The sequence below is a fragment of the Gallinula chloropus genome (assembly GCF_964237585.1).
Source record: "Gallinula chloropus genome assembly, chromosome: 1".
NCBI lineage: Eukaryota > Metazoa > Chordata > Aves > Gruiformes > Rallidae > Gallinula > Gallinula chloropus.
In genome coordinates, this window is record NC_140085.1 from 158,703,197 (window position 1) to 158,719,007 (window position 15,811).

General features: G+C 43.9%; 1 protein-coding gene across 1 annotated transcript in view; it reads right to left on the reverse strand.

Moving 5' to 3' along the window:
* The window catches only part of GPC6 (glypican 6), a gene marked incomplete at both ends in the record, with an annotated part of 791,424 nt that overhangs the window by 3,469 nt on the left and 772,144 nt on the right, over positions 1 to 15,811 (reverse strand). The window contains one exon of the mRNA XM_084279285.1: positions 7,105 to 7,241. Within this exon, the coding sequence (XP_084135411.1) occupies positions 7,105 to 7,241 (137 nt within the window). The remainder of the gene's footprint in view (positions 1 to 7,104; positions 7,242 to 15,811) is intronic.

Genomic DNA, 15,811 nt, shown 5'->3' on the forward strand with positions numbered 1-15,811 from the left:
TCACCCAGCAGAATGGTCCAGTGCACCTCACCTAAATGTGTAAGGGAGTCATGCTGGATGTGGATCACAAGAAATCCATTACTTTATGATTGCCTAAAGGTTAGATGGAGACTTAAATTCCCAGTTGAATGTGCCTCTTGGCATTTAGGGCATCAGAGCAAAAGAATTTGAGAGGCTGAGGAATTCATCTTTAGGTTTATTCAGATACCAAAACTTGCATGCCTAAATGCAGGTGTCTACATGCAAGCAGAGTTCCACTGTCTCCAGATCTAGTCAGCAGAAGTTCCTGTCAAAACCAGTCAGGAGTTTATCTGTTAGTGGAGGGGGGACAGCTCTTGGAGTCCTGTGTGCCTTTGGCCAAATGACTACTTTGTTAGACTTCATCTGCTGGGATTTAGTTGCACAGACAGACATCTGGTGCCATTTGAATGCTCTTGGTTCTTCTTCCTTGTTACTAGCCCTGAAAGGTGAGGCTTTCTGCATCATATCTGCAGGCTGGAGAGGGGGGTCTTTGATATCTGGGAATTTAAAATTATACTAGGTGTCTTTTTTTAGGCTGCTGAATTGAGTCTTGCGTGCCACTTCAGTCACCAGGGCATATGCTCTTTGGTATCTTGCTGCCACTCCAGTAGGGTTTGAATATCCTGTAGCTCCAGTGTCCTATTTGACACTTCCATGAGGGTGTCTTGACTATTTAGACTATCTCACATAGCAGTAGATAAGTGTATTTAGGCATAGAGAACAGCGTCATTGACTACGCTGACAGGATATTGGGGCTTTCCTAAGGTACCTTAACACATGGGTTTTAAAATGCTCAAGTAGTTCTAGCCCAGCCTCTGGTCCAGACAGTAGGTAGTGTCCTGTGTCATCTCAGACATGCTGGAGAGTCTCAAATGACAAGACGCTCACTTGGGCAACACAAATGACTCCTTATTGTCTCACCCACAGGCATCTGGGTGGGTGAGACATCTAAATAAGCAACACCAACGCTGCTATCCTCCATTTCTTTCCTGTGCTTTAAGTATGTGGGCCAGATGTGTCCTTCGAAGAGACCCTGTGGGTCGGGAACAATGTAGTTACAGGTACTTCTCCTCCTTTTCATTGTGCATTTAAGTGCATGGATTTACATGTCTGAATGTGAAGCTGAACTCTGCCCTCCTCACTGAACTAGCTCACCTGCTTCCACGGGGCAGAGGAAAAAGGCAGACAAGCCACTGAGCCAGCAGTGTGCCCTGGTGGCTAAGAGAGCCAATGGGATCCTGGGGTGCATCCGGAGGAGTACAGCCAGCAGGTCAAAGGAGGTGATCCTCCCCCTCTACTCTGTCCTGGTCAGGCCCCACCTGGAGTATTGTGTCCAGTTCTGGGCTCCTTGGTTTAAAAAGGACAGGGATCTCCTGGAAAGAGTCCAAAGAAGGGCTATGAAGGTGATTAAGGGCCTGTAGCATCTCTCCTATGAGGAAAGGCTGAGTGAACTGGGGCTGTTCAGCCTTGAGAAGAGAAGACTACGGGGGGAACCTAATTAAAGTCTATAATTATCTTAAGCAGGGGATGCAGGGGGAATCAGCCAGCCCCTTTTCACTGGTCTGTGGGGACAGGACAGGGGGCAATGGCTGCAAGTTGGAGTGCAGGAAGTTCTGCACCAACATGCGGAAGAACTTTTTCCCAGTGAGGGTGACAGAGCCCTAGGACAGGCTGCCCAGGGAGGTTGTGGAATCTCCATCTCTGGAGATATTCAAGACCTGTCTGGACGCCTATCTGAGTGATATGTCCTAGGGAACCTGCTTTGGCAGGGGGGTTGGACCCGATGATCTCTGGAGGTCCCTTCCAACCCCTATGATTCTGTGATTCTGTGATTCTATGAAACCTACATTGAATGCAAATCTTTTTGAATTGTTTTCCTTCCCTTAAAGGACTGGTACAGATAGGGGAACACACTGCTTCATGAGTGGCAGCCTCCGAGAGGCAGCCCCGGCGCACGTTGTGACAAAAGCATTTTGACGTGTGTGGGGTGAGGCTGAGCCACACCAAATCGGAAGCCATGCCTTGGGACCGCTTCTTGACAGGAGATTTGTTGCTGGCTGAGCAAAGTTGTTGAACACAGCTGCTTGTGCTGCAGTTCTGTACGGGGAGACACCCCTGTGAATTTTAAGCTTTGCTGCTGCTCCTGCTCTCGTTAATGATCTCTTTGTACTCCTGGCCATTACGAGGACGGTATGCCCATTAGAAATGAAAAGAAGTGCCAGCCTGAATCAGTGTCTGTTCTTTGCATCCTCCTAGCAAAAAAACCCATCAGCTCCCTTAGCCCCCTGAGCAGCGAGGGGCGGAACAACAGCGTTTGTTTTCTGCTGTTTGCTCCTTGCTCAGCTATGTCAGGATTTTAGTGTAATTTACATTGTTTTCTAAAATATTAATGCCTTCTATTCCTCTCAGCCTTTCTACAGTTCTTGCTTGTCTCAGCAGACACAACTAAGATGTCTTTTGGCATCATCATAGCCAAGTACCGCAAAGTCTATTTAAACCCACCTTTTTTCCTTTTTTTTTTTTTTTTTTTTTTTTTTTTATATATGCAGTTGATGTTTCAGGGTGTCTGCTTCCTTTTCAAGTCTAAAAATGACTGATGAATCTTTCAGGTCATTTATATAAAGGCTGTAGCTATTAAAAACTATGGAAAAAAAAAAAGCCCATACAAACCAAAGGAGGAATCTTCTGGTTTTTAAGAGACGTCTGCCTTAAAGGTCAGCATTCTCTGTATTTTGCTGCTGCAGCAGCTGCTTACAGTGCAACTGGAGCATCCCACCTAGGCAGCACTAGAGTTTTTCCAGGTGCACAGAACTGTTAGGCAATGGAGTACAAAATGCAGCACAGGCTTACTCAGGCTGGGCTGGGGGTAGGCAGCCACATCTGGTCCAGAAAGATAAGTTTCAGTGGAAAATTGGCTTGTTTGGCTAACTAGATCACCTAATCTGATTCTGTTTGCTCAGGAGGTAATCCCCATAGGGTATGTATTTTATTTTATTTTATTTTATTTTTTTTTTCTCCATCTTGGAGAAAAGCTCAAGGAGATAGAAGGAGAAAACAGCTCATCTGCCAGTTTGTTGGAAGGAAAAAGCTGAAAAAATAAACTGGAGCTATCAATTAAGAACAGGCAGTATTTGCCCAGAAGTGGTTTATTCATACTCTCACTAGTGGTGGTAAATGTTTATCTTTGTCTAGCTCCAGGTAAAGGACATTCAACTCATTCTCATTGCAAGCCTTGCTGGTCAACAGTGAGCAACCTTCCCAGGGTTGCTCACTGTTCCCCCCACTGATCTGGGGGGAAATCTTTCTTCCCACCTGAATTTCACCAGGAATTAAAGGCTTTCTGCTGGGGAAGCAGGCACTTGCCTACATGTGGCAGAAGAGGAAAATTTCAGGCCAGCTGAGACTCTATCCTGTGTTCATTTTGGGGAAATACCTTGTTGTTTTGAACAGGACATTGAAAATGACAGTGTTCATTTTTCCCTTTACTCCTTACTTCCACCCCCCACCCCGCCCCCTTTATAGCTACTGTCTGTCTCATATATAATTCTATTTCTACTTCACTGTACTCGGACGAGTGATGGGTTCCTTATGGAAAAGAACACAGTTCTCTCCTCTTCCACAGATTACAGCCTTCCAGAGCTAAGATGCATTTGTAGGTCTACGGTCCTGGTGATCATGAGCACCAGGGTGACACTGCATGAGCACAGTGTCTCCCATGGGTTGGTTGAAACAAGTTGGTTGGAGCAATTGCAGGTTTTTCTCCTGACCATCAGAGCAGTGGCAGATTTGGCTACTGTTATTTTACTAAAAGCCACTTATTCAAGGGGTTTGGCTTAACTCCTAAAGCTTAAATTCCATCATTCCTGGGAAAATTCCTCAATTTCTGGAAAACGTCTATTAGTGAAGAGGTTACCAGTTGTTAAGAATTTATCTGTATAAATTTATCTGTATATCTGTTAACTTTATCTTTTAAAGTTTGGTCGTGATGAAGGTCTTATATCCTAAATATATTTTAAAAATGTCTTTGTGCATCTGGCAGGAGACATTTGTTCTTTAAACATAAAATTATGTTCAAGATACAGTGGAGAAGTCCTGTTGGGCATCTCTCTAAAAGACACTTTGTCTGAAGTAGCTGTTATTATTTTTCTTAATATGGATTTTTCAGAAAAATAGATTCATCCTCCTAATAAATGTTTTCCTATTTCCACAGCACTTGGTTTCTACCTGACGTGACCTGATTAAAACCGTTCTTCGTACAGGATCGGCAATGAGCCAAGTGCACCCTTCCAGAACACCAAATGGATGACTCTGTTACCCCATGATTATTTGCAAATTGGCGACCTTCATTTGGCAACCTGGTGTCACCGTAAATTAATCATAGTAGTAAAGTGATATCTGGGGAGGGTAATAACCACAAGTGACCTTGGAGTAATGCCTCTCTCAGGAGAAAGCCGCATTTTCTGTGATCTCAGGTTTGTATCTCTTTTGGCCTGTACAAACAGCATCAAAAGGTGATGTGTAAAATGAAACATGAGGCTTAATGCTTATCTGGCAAATCAAAGTTTCTAATTCTTTATACTACCACAGGATCTGATCAAACCAGCAACAATCTCCTTTCCCAACAGTAGCCAACACCATGTTATCATCTCACTTGTAGTACTAATATCTAGGAAAACAGAAGGTGGCTTTTTTTTTCTCTGTCATGAACTGTCATATTCCCTGGAATTCAAACTGCAACTTTGCATATAGCACAGGGGTGCTTTTGTGAACAACACAGTGAATGCAAGCAGATATGCACATATTGGCAAGAATTCTGCTGCCCTTGTTCTTACAAACGAGCATCTGGTATCAGATACTAATCAGTACGATCAAGGAAGCATTTACATGTTTTCTTTGTGCTGCAGTGAATGTCCTGTCCACCGGTCAAGAGGAGACTTTCCATCTAAAGATAGTTGTTTTCAATATCGTTTCCAATATTATTTCACACACGGGCTGCGGCAATTCTATGGTATCTCTCTGATTTATTACTGTTCTCTCCACCTGAAGCATTTATTGAATTCTGTTATTAAGATGATGACTACACATTTCCTCTGTGGGTGGATATGAAATAGAAACTGGACAGTGGAGCAGTGGTTGGGCCCGTTGAGACTGCTTATTTTCAGGATGTTTTGAAGCTGCGATCCCAAAGCCAATGAAAAGTCTCTCTTAAATTAGTCAAGGAGATTATGAGCAGAGGATAGCTTTTCTCAATGGCTCCAGAACATGAATCTCAGAAGGCATCATGAAAACAACTAGTCTTCTTGTAGGATCAGAACTTCAAAAGGAGGGGTGATAAGCTACATCCATACATCAAATGCGCTGCCATAACTCCCAGCAAAGGTGGAAGTTGTGCCAGACCCTTCAGTGCAGGAGCAGAAGAGAGCTGAAGCGTATTGGCCAGACATGGTACGGACACTAGTGCTGGTCACAGAAATCAGGAGAGATACTAGCATGTTTGACTGCTCTTTTGTAGAAAGAGTAGCATCTATCTCTTACTAACACAGGCACCCTGACGTGATGCATGACATCCAGATGGAAGGCCTGGAAACTCCTTTTAACTGCTGCAGCACACTGGCCTGGGGTCCTATCTTACAAAGCCCAACAACAAGAAGAGATATAATAGAGGAAGATAAAAACATATTTTTATTTCTCTCTTCATGCTGTTCCTCTGTGACGAGTCCTGCCTAACTGTCTTTCTCAGAGTCCCTAGGGGCTTTCCTGGGATCTGGGACTTAGGAACTGAGCAGTGTCTCCTGCTTTTGGAGAGATTTGTTCATGTGCATCTAAAAGTAGGTTCAATGGGCTAGCAGAGCATCCTGAACAGCCCTCTGCTCTTGTCTTTAAAACAAATTCTTGTGAGCACTATGCAGTAAGGCTAGGAAAAAGGGTGTGTGTTCAGTGCAAAACCTCCCACTGTAAAGTGTGTTTCTTATAAAAATGATTAGATGATAGGATGGGTGCAATCTATGTATCTGTCCATCCATCCACCCACCCACCCTACCATCCCTCCATCTATGCAAAATGAAATTTAACAGGTTTGTATGTTTTTTCCTATGTTGTCTTATTTTCGCTGAGGGGCTTTTTATATTTTGTGGTTTTGTCTCAATTCCCCTCCGCCTTGTTTGATTTTTTCCTATTGTTGTTGTTGATATTGCTGTTGGCTCATTTTTGTATTCTTGTTTCATGGGTATTACCAAGTAAGAGGAAATATAAAGATTCCAGTCCCTGAGTGCCAGAAAGCATCACCACTCTCCAGATTCAGTGCCCACCAGACACTCAAACCTCTCCACTCCTACTGTCTTCCAAAAAACACAGGCTACCGCTGCAGACCTGAAACCTGACTGCCCCCAACGTGGTCCTCGAGACAATTCCTCTCCCTCTCAGCATGGATAATCAGGTCCTCTTCTCTGTCTGCTGATGAATCCACACTGGGGCCTTTGGAGACACCTGCTCATCTGCCAGTTCCAGCCCTGCTACAGCCAGAGCCAAGCAAATTTGAAAATTAAAACTCATTGCAAACAAGGGCAGATGACCACAGATGAAGTAACATAAGGTCAAGCCTTCTACATGGGCTATTTTTCTTTTCTTTATCCCACCCCCCGCTCCTTCCCCAGCAAATAGCCCTGATCTTTGCCAACCAATAGCAAACAGATCTGAAATTCCAATTTCTGTTTCATCCCAGTATGATATCCCAGGAGCACAATTGCTTCGCAAGCTGTCAGTCCCAACACGGGGATGCTAAATGGAGCTAAAGAGCTCTTTGAAATCTCGGTATAAATTATCCTTCTGGAGCTGAACCAATGAACATTTTCTGTGTTCACATGCTGACACGCTGTGAGCATTTACCCTGACTCACACTCTGGCTTTAATGGCACCTTGACAATAAGCAATCTCGGCTACAAGCTGCGTGTGGACGATTACTTCTTCCCCTCATTTCTGCTTCACTCTTATAAAAACAGTTCTGTGAAATGCCCTCGTTTTTTGTGACTGCTTCAGGATGGGTGGGGGTTCGGACTGAGTGTGGTGGAAGGGGGTCCACCTCACCTCGCCTTGGTGTGGCCGTTCCAGCAGTCCTCCTCGATTGACGGACCGGCTGTCACTCGCTCGTCCTTGCAGATTGTGTAGGGTAATGTTGACCAGAACTTTTTAGAGAGCTTTAGCTTTTCTTTAATGTCTGTTACCTGATTAAGAGACGAGAGGGAGAACAGGTTAGAAATACCAACCATGCTAACTATCGTGTTAAATAATAGACTGTTTAATTCTGTAATGGGGATGATGGTGAAGGTTAAAAGGGCTGAAGGTACTAAAACTTTAATTCCTCTATTTATGAGCAAACACTCAACATTTGGGTTTGAGGAGTACAAATAATCAAAGTCACCTTTTTCCACAGGCAAGACGTTAATGAAAGCATCTTACACCTTGCTCTTTATAGTCTCCGTTTGTCTAAGGTTTTCTACATGCACATCTTTCTAAGGATTAAAATGCCTGACAGCCTGATGCGTGCAAATTCAGTTAAACCGTGTACATCAGATATAAAGCCTCACCCACCAACGTGGTCACGCCTTAGATATTGTATGGAGAGCTACACGTGCAGGTTCTAAAAAAACTGATGCGGTGCAGAGCTGATGCTGAACTGATTTAAGACACAGGGGCTGAACACATTGCAGGACATCTGGATCTCAGCAGCAACGAGAATCTTGTGTGTACACATGCATGCAGAGACTATACCCATCTTCACTCTTCGCTGTAGATAAATACCTGTAGCTGGATACAGGCTTCACATCCAAGAAATGTTGGGAGAGTATCGGAGCAGTTTCTTTACCTTATAAACTCCCTGAACAATAATATAATTTGGCACGATTCAGGCAGCAAGCAGGAACAAACTGAATTTCCAGCAACGACTTCATAAATAAATGCTCTGGCTGAAATGTTATCAGTTCTTGTTTTGCGTTTGGTTTACTAGAGTGGAAAAATCTACAAAAATAGGTAGAAAACACAACAAAGGACAGACTACAAAGGATGAATGGGGCCACCGTTGTTCTTATGGAAACAGATGCATTTCACATTAAGTTGTAATAGGATTTAGGGGAGCTTGTTGAATAGGTTTCAAAGGAAATCACTGAGCTTTATTCTTTAAAAAAAGCCCAAGAAATAAAAGCTCTCCATTCTTCCATTCAGTTTTGAGATTGGCTTTTAGGTTGTTGAGATACAATATTGTACTTGGCTATTTATCTCTTTTATCTTTTGTTCTGAAGACATGATAGCTCTCTGAGCAAATGGCCCATGCTGCTTCCCCGTGCTTAAACTCTGTGGAATGTCACTTTATAAGCCAGGAGACAGAAACAGCCAAGGATGTTATTTCAGAAGCACCGTCCGCATTTTCATCTGTAAGAAATAAATAGGACAGTATTTGGCTGCTTGAGCTGTTGACAGTGCTTCTTGCCATGATAGACACCTTATAAATCTCCCCCATACCCCTTGCCAAGCCCTAGTTGCTTTGCTTTCGTATGAGATACTAGCAGCATTTGGAAGCCTTTAAAGCCTTTTTAAAGCTGAAAATTATATTCCAGAGCGTGGGCAAGTCTTCAGCACTGGTGGAAACGGTCTCAGGATGCTGCCCTTTCTCAAGTCTTTGGTCCATGGGACCAGGGTCTGTGGGTGAACAGCAGCCACTCTTCTTCTCCTTCTGCCCATGCCGAGGGTGGTACAGTTAACCACCACAGGCTGCCTGGTTAAACTGCTTGGTGTTCACAGAGAGGCACGTAAACTCATGCTAGGCTGCAGAGCAGTAAATCAGAGAGGGAAATCCTACAGCCAATGTAGGGGTAAGAGTTTGTGGGGAGGAAGGTCCATTCCTATAAGCTCGGGGAACGCAAGAGCCAAGGGGACAGATTTTCTCTTCTACTGCCTGTGCCTGGATAACTACACAAGCAGTCTGATTGATATTGGCGGTGAGCAATTAGTTTTCAGGGCAGTATCTGTGTCATTATCGGGAAGTTATTTTAAACTATTCAAAACTCAGATGCTTACAGCTATGTTCAGATTTCTATCTTAATCAAATTAGAGCTGGTGCTCCAGGACTGCAGACTTCTGTTTCGAACCACAAGTGAGTCAACACCTATTGGAAAGTGATTTCCTCTGCCAGTCCTTGTAAGGGCTGTTAATTTGGAGTACAAACCTTGAATTTTTATAAAAGTCAGCAAAAGAATTGAGGGAGGTTCTTGCAGTTTGCATGCTGCACAGACTCTCCAGACACTCCCCGAAAATTTAAAATGAGGATGCCCATTCCCTGGTCACTTCTGAAGATATTAAATGCTATTTACATATTTTATATGTGTACTGAATATAGACAACAAATCATTACATTTCTTAAGAATAATTTTTTTTTATTACTATTATTATTTTCAGAAGTGCACCTGGTGAAGGGAGATGGTCTTACTTTACCCAGGGTTGCTGGTAAACGGCAGCTAATTAGATCTCACAGACATCCCCCTGAGGTGTCATTCCCATACTATAACCTTTGGGGGGGAGGGAGACATTTACATGACACGCAAAAAGCAGCAGCAGCAACAATGACTGACTACTGCTTAGGGATAGGTTGCCATTTGCAGCCCTCTCTAGATGCCTCCAATTCAGGTGCATTTTATTCTTCCCAGATATTTCCTTCCCATCCCCATTGCGTTATTTCACCATCGAGCTTTAAATAATCACTTGTGGACTCAGCCTGTGAAGCCTTGCTTTTTCCTGCTGTGTGACCAGAACTCTGTTAACCCTCTCAGGCTTTCTGCAGTGGAGTTTATGTATCTACCTGAATAGTTTCTTGAACCTCGGCCCGAAACTGGCTTTCTGGAAGTGCAATGTGGTCTCTGATTGCCTTTTGCAGAGGAGCACCAAGTTCACTCCTGCAAGATGAACTGCCATGCAGGCAGGGACTCTGGAGTACTTTTAATCTAGCTTTGAATGGAATTAGGTGATGTGATGCCTGCAATATGTACTTCTGCCTGTGGGTTTGGTGGCTTCAGTTCCGGGATGTCCTCAAGCATGACTGCACAAAGTGTCTCAATAGTCCTCATGGTTATGCATGTTCCACTGTACATTGTTTTGATCACCACCACCATTTAAAAAGCATGTAATGGATGTACAGTCCCTTGAAAATGGGATAAAAACCACTAAGGAATCAGTTAGCATTGCTTGCTTGTGATTGATAGAGTCAGACTGCATCCCCCTAGTGACCTGTGGCCTTGTAAATGATTCCTTGGAATCTCCTCTTCTTTGAATTAAAGGTTAACTTTCAAGCTGGGTTAGACTTCTCTGCAACATTCCAACATCGGAACACTAGGGGTATGCAATTTTGCATATTTCCCTTCCACTTTCTCTAGCAGAGATTTGTTCAGGTGAAGACATCTAGATCTCTTTGGCTGTAGTTATCTTGACTTCCCCTAGCTATCTTCTTGATGTAGTCCTGATATTATAGTGGGCTACTTTTGTTAGCCCCTTTGAAAGTACTAAACTTGCTTTGAATTCCAATACTTTCTCTCTTGTAAGATAAAAAAATATAGCAAGAGATATGCAAAGAGTTACATTTGTAATTTTCAGGCGGTGATATATAGAAACGAATATTAAAATAGCCTGGCCTTCATAGAATCACAGAATGCTTTGGGTTGGGAGGGACCTCAAAGATCATGTACTTCCAACCCCCCTGCCATGGGCAGGGGTACCCTCCTCTAGACCAGGTTGCCCAAAACCCCATCCTACCTGGCTTAATTGCTGACAGAAGAAAGGCGCTACTGTGTAGGTTAAATATTTGCATCATTTCCAAAGAGAAATTCATATCCAGAGTTATGGAAAGGTCTAGTTACATGCCCTACATTGAGAAACACAGTTCATTTCTTATTTCTGACACTGCCTTCTTGTGTGACCAGGCAGTCACATATGTGATGCCTTTCATCAGCAGGACATGGAACAGCTCCATGAGCTCAGTTCCAGTCCTGCCAGCATGGACTCAGTTATAAGCAGGTAAATAAAGCTGACTGACATTTCTGTCTTCTTTACTCACCTTGCACTCCAAAGTAATGAGGTGAGCAAAGAAGCAAGTCCATCATTTTAGCAGGAATCAGGCCTTAGCATTCCTTATTTTAATTCAGGACATCTGGATAAATTGAAAGACTCACCGGGAAAATTCAAAAAAACATGGAAAATACCATGCAGAACTAAAAGTGAGATGATCTGAAAAAGGCACTTGTTCATGAAGTGGGTACCTAGTTGCCCATGGAACACACTTTGTTTTTATTTCTGATGGAAACGTGCTTTGTCAGCAGCAGGATAATGTGTGCCCAGAAGCAAGGAGGCCCAAAAAGAAAATGTTAAAGGTGAAAGCCTTAAAATAATTTTAAAAAAAGTAAGTTCCCTTTTTTCTTTCTCCTCCCCTGCCAAGTTCTCCTCTGGCAAATCCATCTCATAGTCCTTCCAGATTTCTCATTCCCACCAATACAAAACCTATTCTTGCAGGTAGAGGAATATCAGAAGATGCTAAGGTAGTGCTCAAAGGTGGTGGAACACATCCAAAAACTGTTCAATGCAATGCCTGAAATAAAGTAATATGGAGTCTTGCTTGTACTAAGAAGAAATGGTTCTTATTAACTTTATTTTCTTCTTCCTAATGTTTTTGCATGGCTTTTTTATTTAGTTTTTTAAGATTTATTCTGCAATTTGGAAATATTTTCCTTTTGAAAGGCAAGCAGAACATTCAGCTTGCTTTTCTGTCGGCACCTTCTCCCTGGGGACGCTCAGAAACATCTCAATGCAAAGTCTCAGTGAGAAGTAATGCTTTACACCCTGGAAAAATGTATAGAAGTTTCTGGCTGCTCAGTGGACGCTGCTTGTCTGGTGTCCCAGGGTGCCACTGTGGATGATGTACTGTAGGTGGGTATGTGGCAGTGCAGCCACTCAGAAGATGTTTCAAGGGGACGCTTGTGACAAGATACTGTGATTTCAGGGGCTTCAGGCCAGGGATGTAAAGTTATCCTGCCAGTGTGTGGCACCAGCAGAACGGCTACAAGACTGCAAGGAGAAAGAGGCCTGGGGTTGTGCCTTAAAGGAAAGGCATGGAACGTTCAAGTCTGTAGTTTCTTTAGTCACGAACTCCTTTGCCCTTTAACTCACAAGCAATGCTTAACTAACATCACTTCTTCATGCTGCATCATTTCCAGGTGAAAAAACAGACAGTTTTCCACTGCCTGCTGCCTCCTTCCCCCCCGATATGTCTAACAGGCCCAGCCACATGCTCAGCACCCTTGCAGCCTCTATTAAAAATGACGTTGTCCTTGTAAAATACCAGGCAGCTTGGTAACAGATTTATATGTACGGCGCTTGACCGCTCGAGCTGTGTGTGGGATCATGCCCTTCGTCATGGGCACGGCCAGGTAGGAAGAGCAAACAGATCATCATGATCTGATTTGTGTTATGCCATACCAGCAGAAAGCCACACAGGAATTCCATACATCCTATTGGTATTTACATTCATTACGGATTTAATCTGAAAGCATCCCACGACTGGTGGCAAACAATTTGTTTGAAAGGACTGGGTCATCAAGCACATCTCTGCCTTTATGTCTGTGCTGCACGTGTGTGTCACACTCAGGGTGAGGATCGGGTGTCACATGCAGGTTAGTATAGGACAGCTGGGTCTTTTACTTGGCATGCCATTTTCCTTGCTGTTGTGGTTTTGCCCCAGATGAGAGCAGAGCACCACACAGCCACTGGTTCTTTAAAAGGGAGTGGGGAGGGGGGTGAGGGAGGAGGAGAGGGAGGGAGAAGAAAAACCCAAGCAACCAAAACCTCACTGGTTGGGATAAGGATAGTTTATCAGGATAGCAGAGAGATAGATATAACAATAATAACAGGACTTTATAGCAAAATATCTGAAACTGGAGATACACAATGCAATTTTCTCACCGAACCGCCCAACTCAGGCTGTACAGCTCAGAGATGTCCTGAAAACCGGACTGTCCCCAAAACTGCGCGTCCTGGAGCTGTCTGCTTCTCCACCCACCAGCCCCCCTTTTATGCTGAGCATGACGTAATTGGCATGGAATACCCCCTTTGGCCAGTTTGGGTCACCTGTCCTGGCTGTGTCCCCTCCCTTTTCATTAGCAGGGAAATATGAACAACTGAAAAGTCCTGGATTGCTTGGCAACAACTAGAAACATCAGTGTGTTATCAGCAGTGCTCCCATCCTAACTCCCAAACCCAGTATTCCATCCACTACTAGAAAAGAAATTAACTCCATCCTAGCCCAAACCAGGACACTTGGAAACTGGGTTTAATGAAAAGCAGTTAAGTCGGACCCGGAAGTTTTGGGGGCTGCCTCTCAAGAAAGACATGTCTCCTGTATGGCCTTTGCTACATCTGCCAGCTTTGTATAGACATCTCAAAGGTACTGAAATGGGCTTCCTCCACCTGACCGGGGTTGTTTGAATTTAGCTAAGAAGGATCTTTCTGTCTCTCAGGGTAATTTTTAAGGCACCTTGATTTCTCCACCGATCAGATATAGTGAGCTTAGGTGCATGTTTTTGTTCAGAGCAGCTCATTAGGCACCCAAAATTTTCCATGCACGTTAAGGTACCTCAGCGAGGGCGACCTGCTTGGATTTGGAACAAGTGAAGCGGAACTTTATTTGCTCTATCCAGAGATTATTTTTTTTTCATACATTATACATTTCCACCCTTTCTCACAGAGCAAATTTGAGGCCCGAGCAGCCTCTGAGCCACTGCCGACTAATTTTTCCACCTTTGAAGAAGCGAAGTGCATACGGCAGGGATTCACCAGGGTTTGAGCATCGTGTCCTCTGAGTGTCGTGTCCGTCCCCCTCAAGCTGTTAGGGAGCAACCGGGGATTTGGGGGGTCCTCGAGATGGCAGTGTTGCTCAGTATTTGCACTGCTGCCAGTCCCCCTCCACCCCCCGCATACCCGCCGTGTTTCCTAGAGAATAAGGCCATAGATTGTTCCGCTGAATATAAAACTGACAACCCTGTTATTTTAAACTCGAAAGTGACAGGCTGTTATTTTAATGAGGTCTGCCAGTGCCAAGGTTAACCAAAGCTTTATTTCCCCTACAAAACGTTAAGGCTTGCGGTTCTAAAAAGGGGGCTGTGAAATTTTACGGTTATTGATACTTTCTCAGCGCTGATAAGTTCTGAGAATTTCACCCAGGCCTTCTTGTACAACAAATGTTTTTTGTTTTTCCACCTCTCTTCCTAATTATTTTATTTATTTATATATTTTCTTAATTTGCCTTTGTGACTTTAAATGGTCCGGAGCTCTACTGATAACTGCCTGCTCGTGATTCATGTTTCTGCACAGAAAGGCAGATGACAGCTCTTCTAATCAAGAACTAACACCGAATCCCAGTTATAAAGCACAAATGGGCGCTTGGGTAATTTGTGAAATAAAACAAATGAGCTAGGCGACTTTCCAAAGCAAGACTTTTCTCACCAGAGTATTTTAAAGTGAAATGAAAGGATTTTTTTGGCTCTCTCTGTCTCTAAGGGCTATCTACGTCTCTGACAAGAAAAATGTTAAGGCTTTTAATAACAATAAAGAATGACTATTAGCCCTACTGAATTCTCAGACTAACAGATATATAACTTTAGAGAGTTAGGGCGGATTCAGCTCCCATACTAATATTCCAACACTTAGGTATCCATGTTCACAGTACAGTCCACAGCAACCTGTCATCAACTCACTCAAGTTCCTAGTGCCATCTGAGATGCCTGCAGAGACCTGGGCAAGTTTCCTATAGGTTGTGACCGCCCAGTGTGCTATCTCGGATGACCCACTAGCATTTTGTTTCATTCAGCTTTGATCAGAAACAGGCATTTTAAAACGATCTGTGTGGCCTATTGCATGTTTTTTTAAGGAAAGTAATTTACAAATATGCATGGATGCTGACGTGCTTACAGAAGTCTCCTTGCCATCCGTGGCCTGGTAGTGCTTGTGCCACATGCAACGTTGTGTGCAAGCTGGTTGCAGGGGCAGGTACCACTGCCCGGGTGAGGGGTTAGGCTGTCATTGGTGGATCTCACAGCTCCATGCTCAAAAATAACATGAGCAAGGCAAACATGTGCCTCCACACCATTGTCATGTCTTGTGGCTTCCCACATTCAACATTCAGTTTGGCTTGGGAGAGAGTCAAAGAATCATGGAATCATAGAATGGTCTGGGTTGGAAGGGACCCCAAGGATCATAGAGTTCCAACCCCCATGCCACAGGCAGGGCCACCAACTTCCAGGCCTGGATCTACACAAGGTTGCCCAGGGCCTCATCCAACCTGGCCTTGAACACCTCCAGGGACGGGGCATCCACCACCTCTTTGGGCAGCCTGTTCCAACACCTCACCACTCTCTTTGTAAAAAAACTTCCCCCTAATATCTAATCTAAACCTCCTTTAGCTTTCAGAAGAATGGGTGGAGCCTTTCAAATAGTGGAGCAACTGGGGCAAACTTCTTTCCATACAGGGGCCCATTTACCCTGGCCCTTTTGCTTGGCTTGATTTGCACTGCCTCCTTAAGTAGGTATGTCAGACCAAGTTCACTGCACTCAGCTACCCACTAAATAAAAACATTGCTTTTGGAAAGTGGAAGCTACTGGAAACATCAGTGCCCTGAAAGGGAAATCTGTAGGAACTCGAAGCAGGTTTTCCCTTTCCTGTAGTACCTGGGAACAGTGCTAAAAAGCTGGTCTATAAATGTGA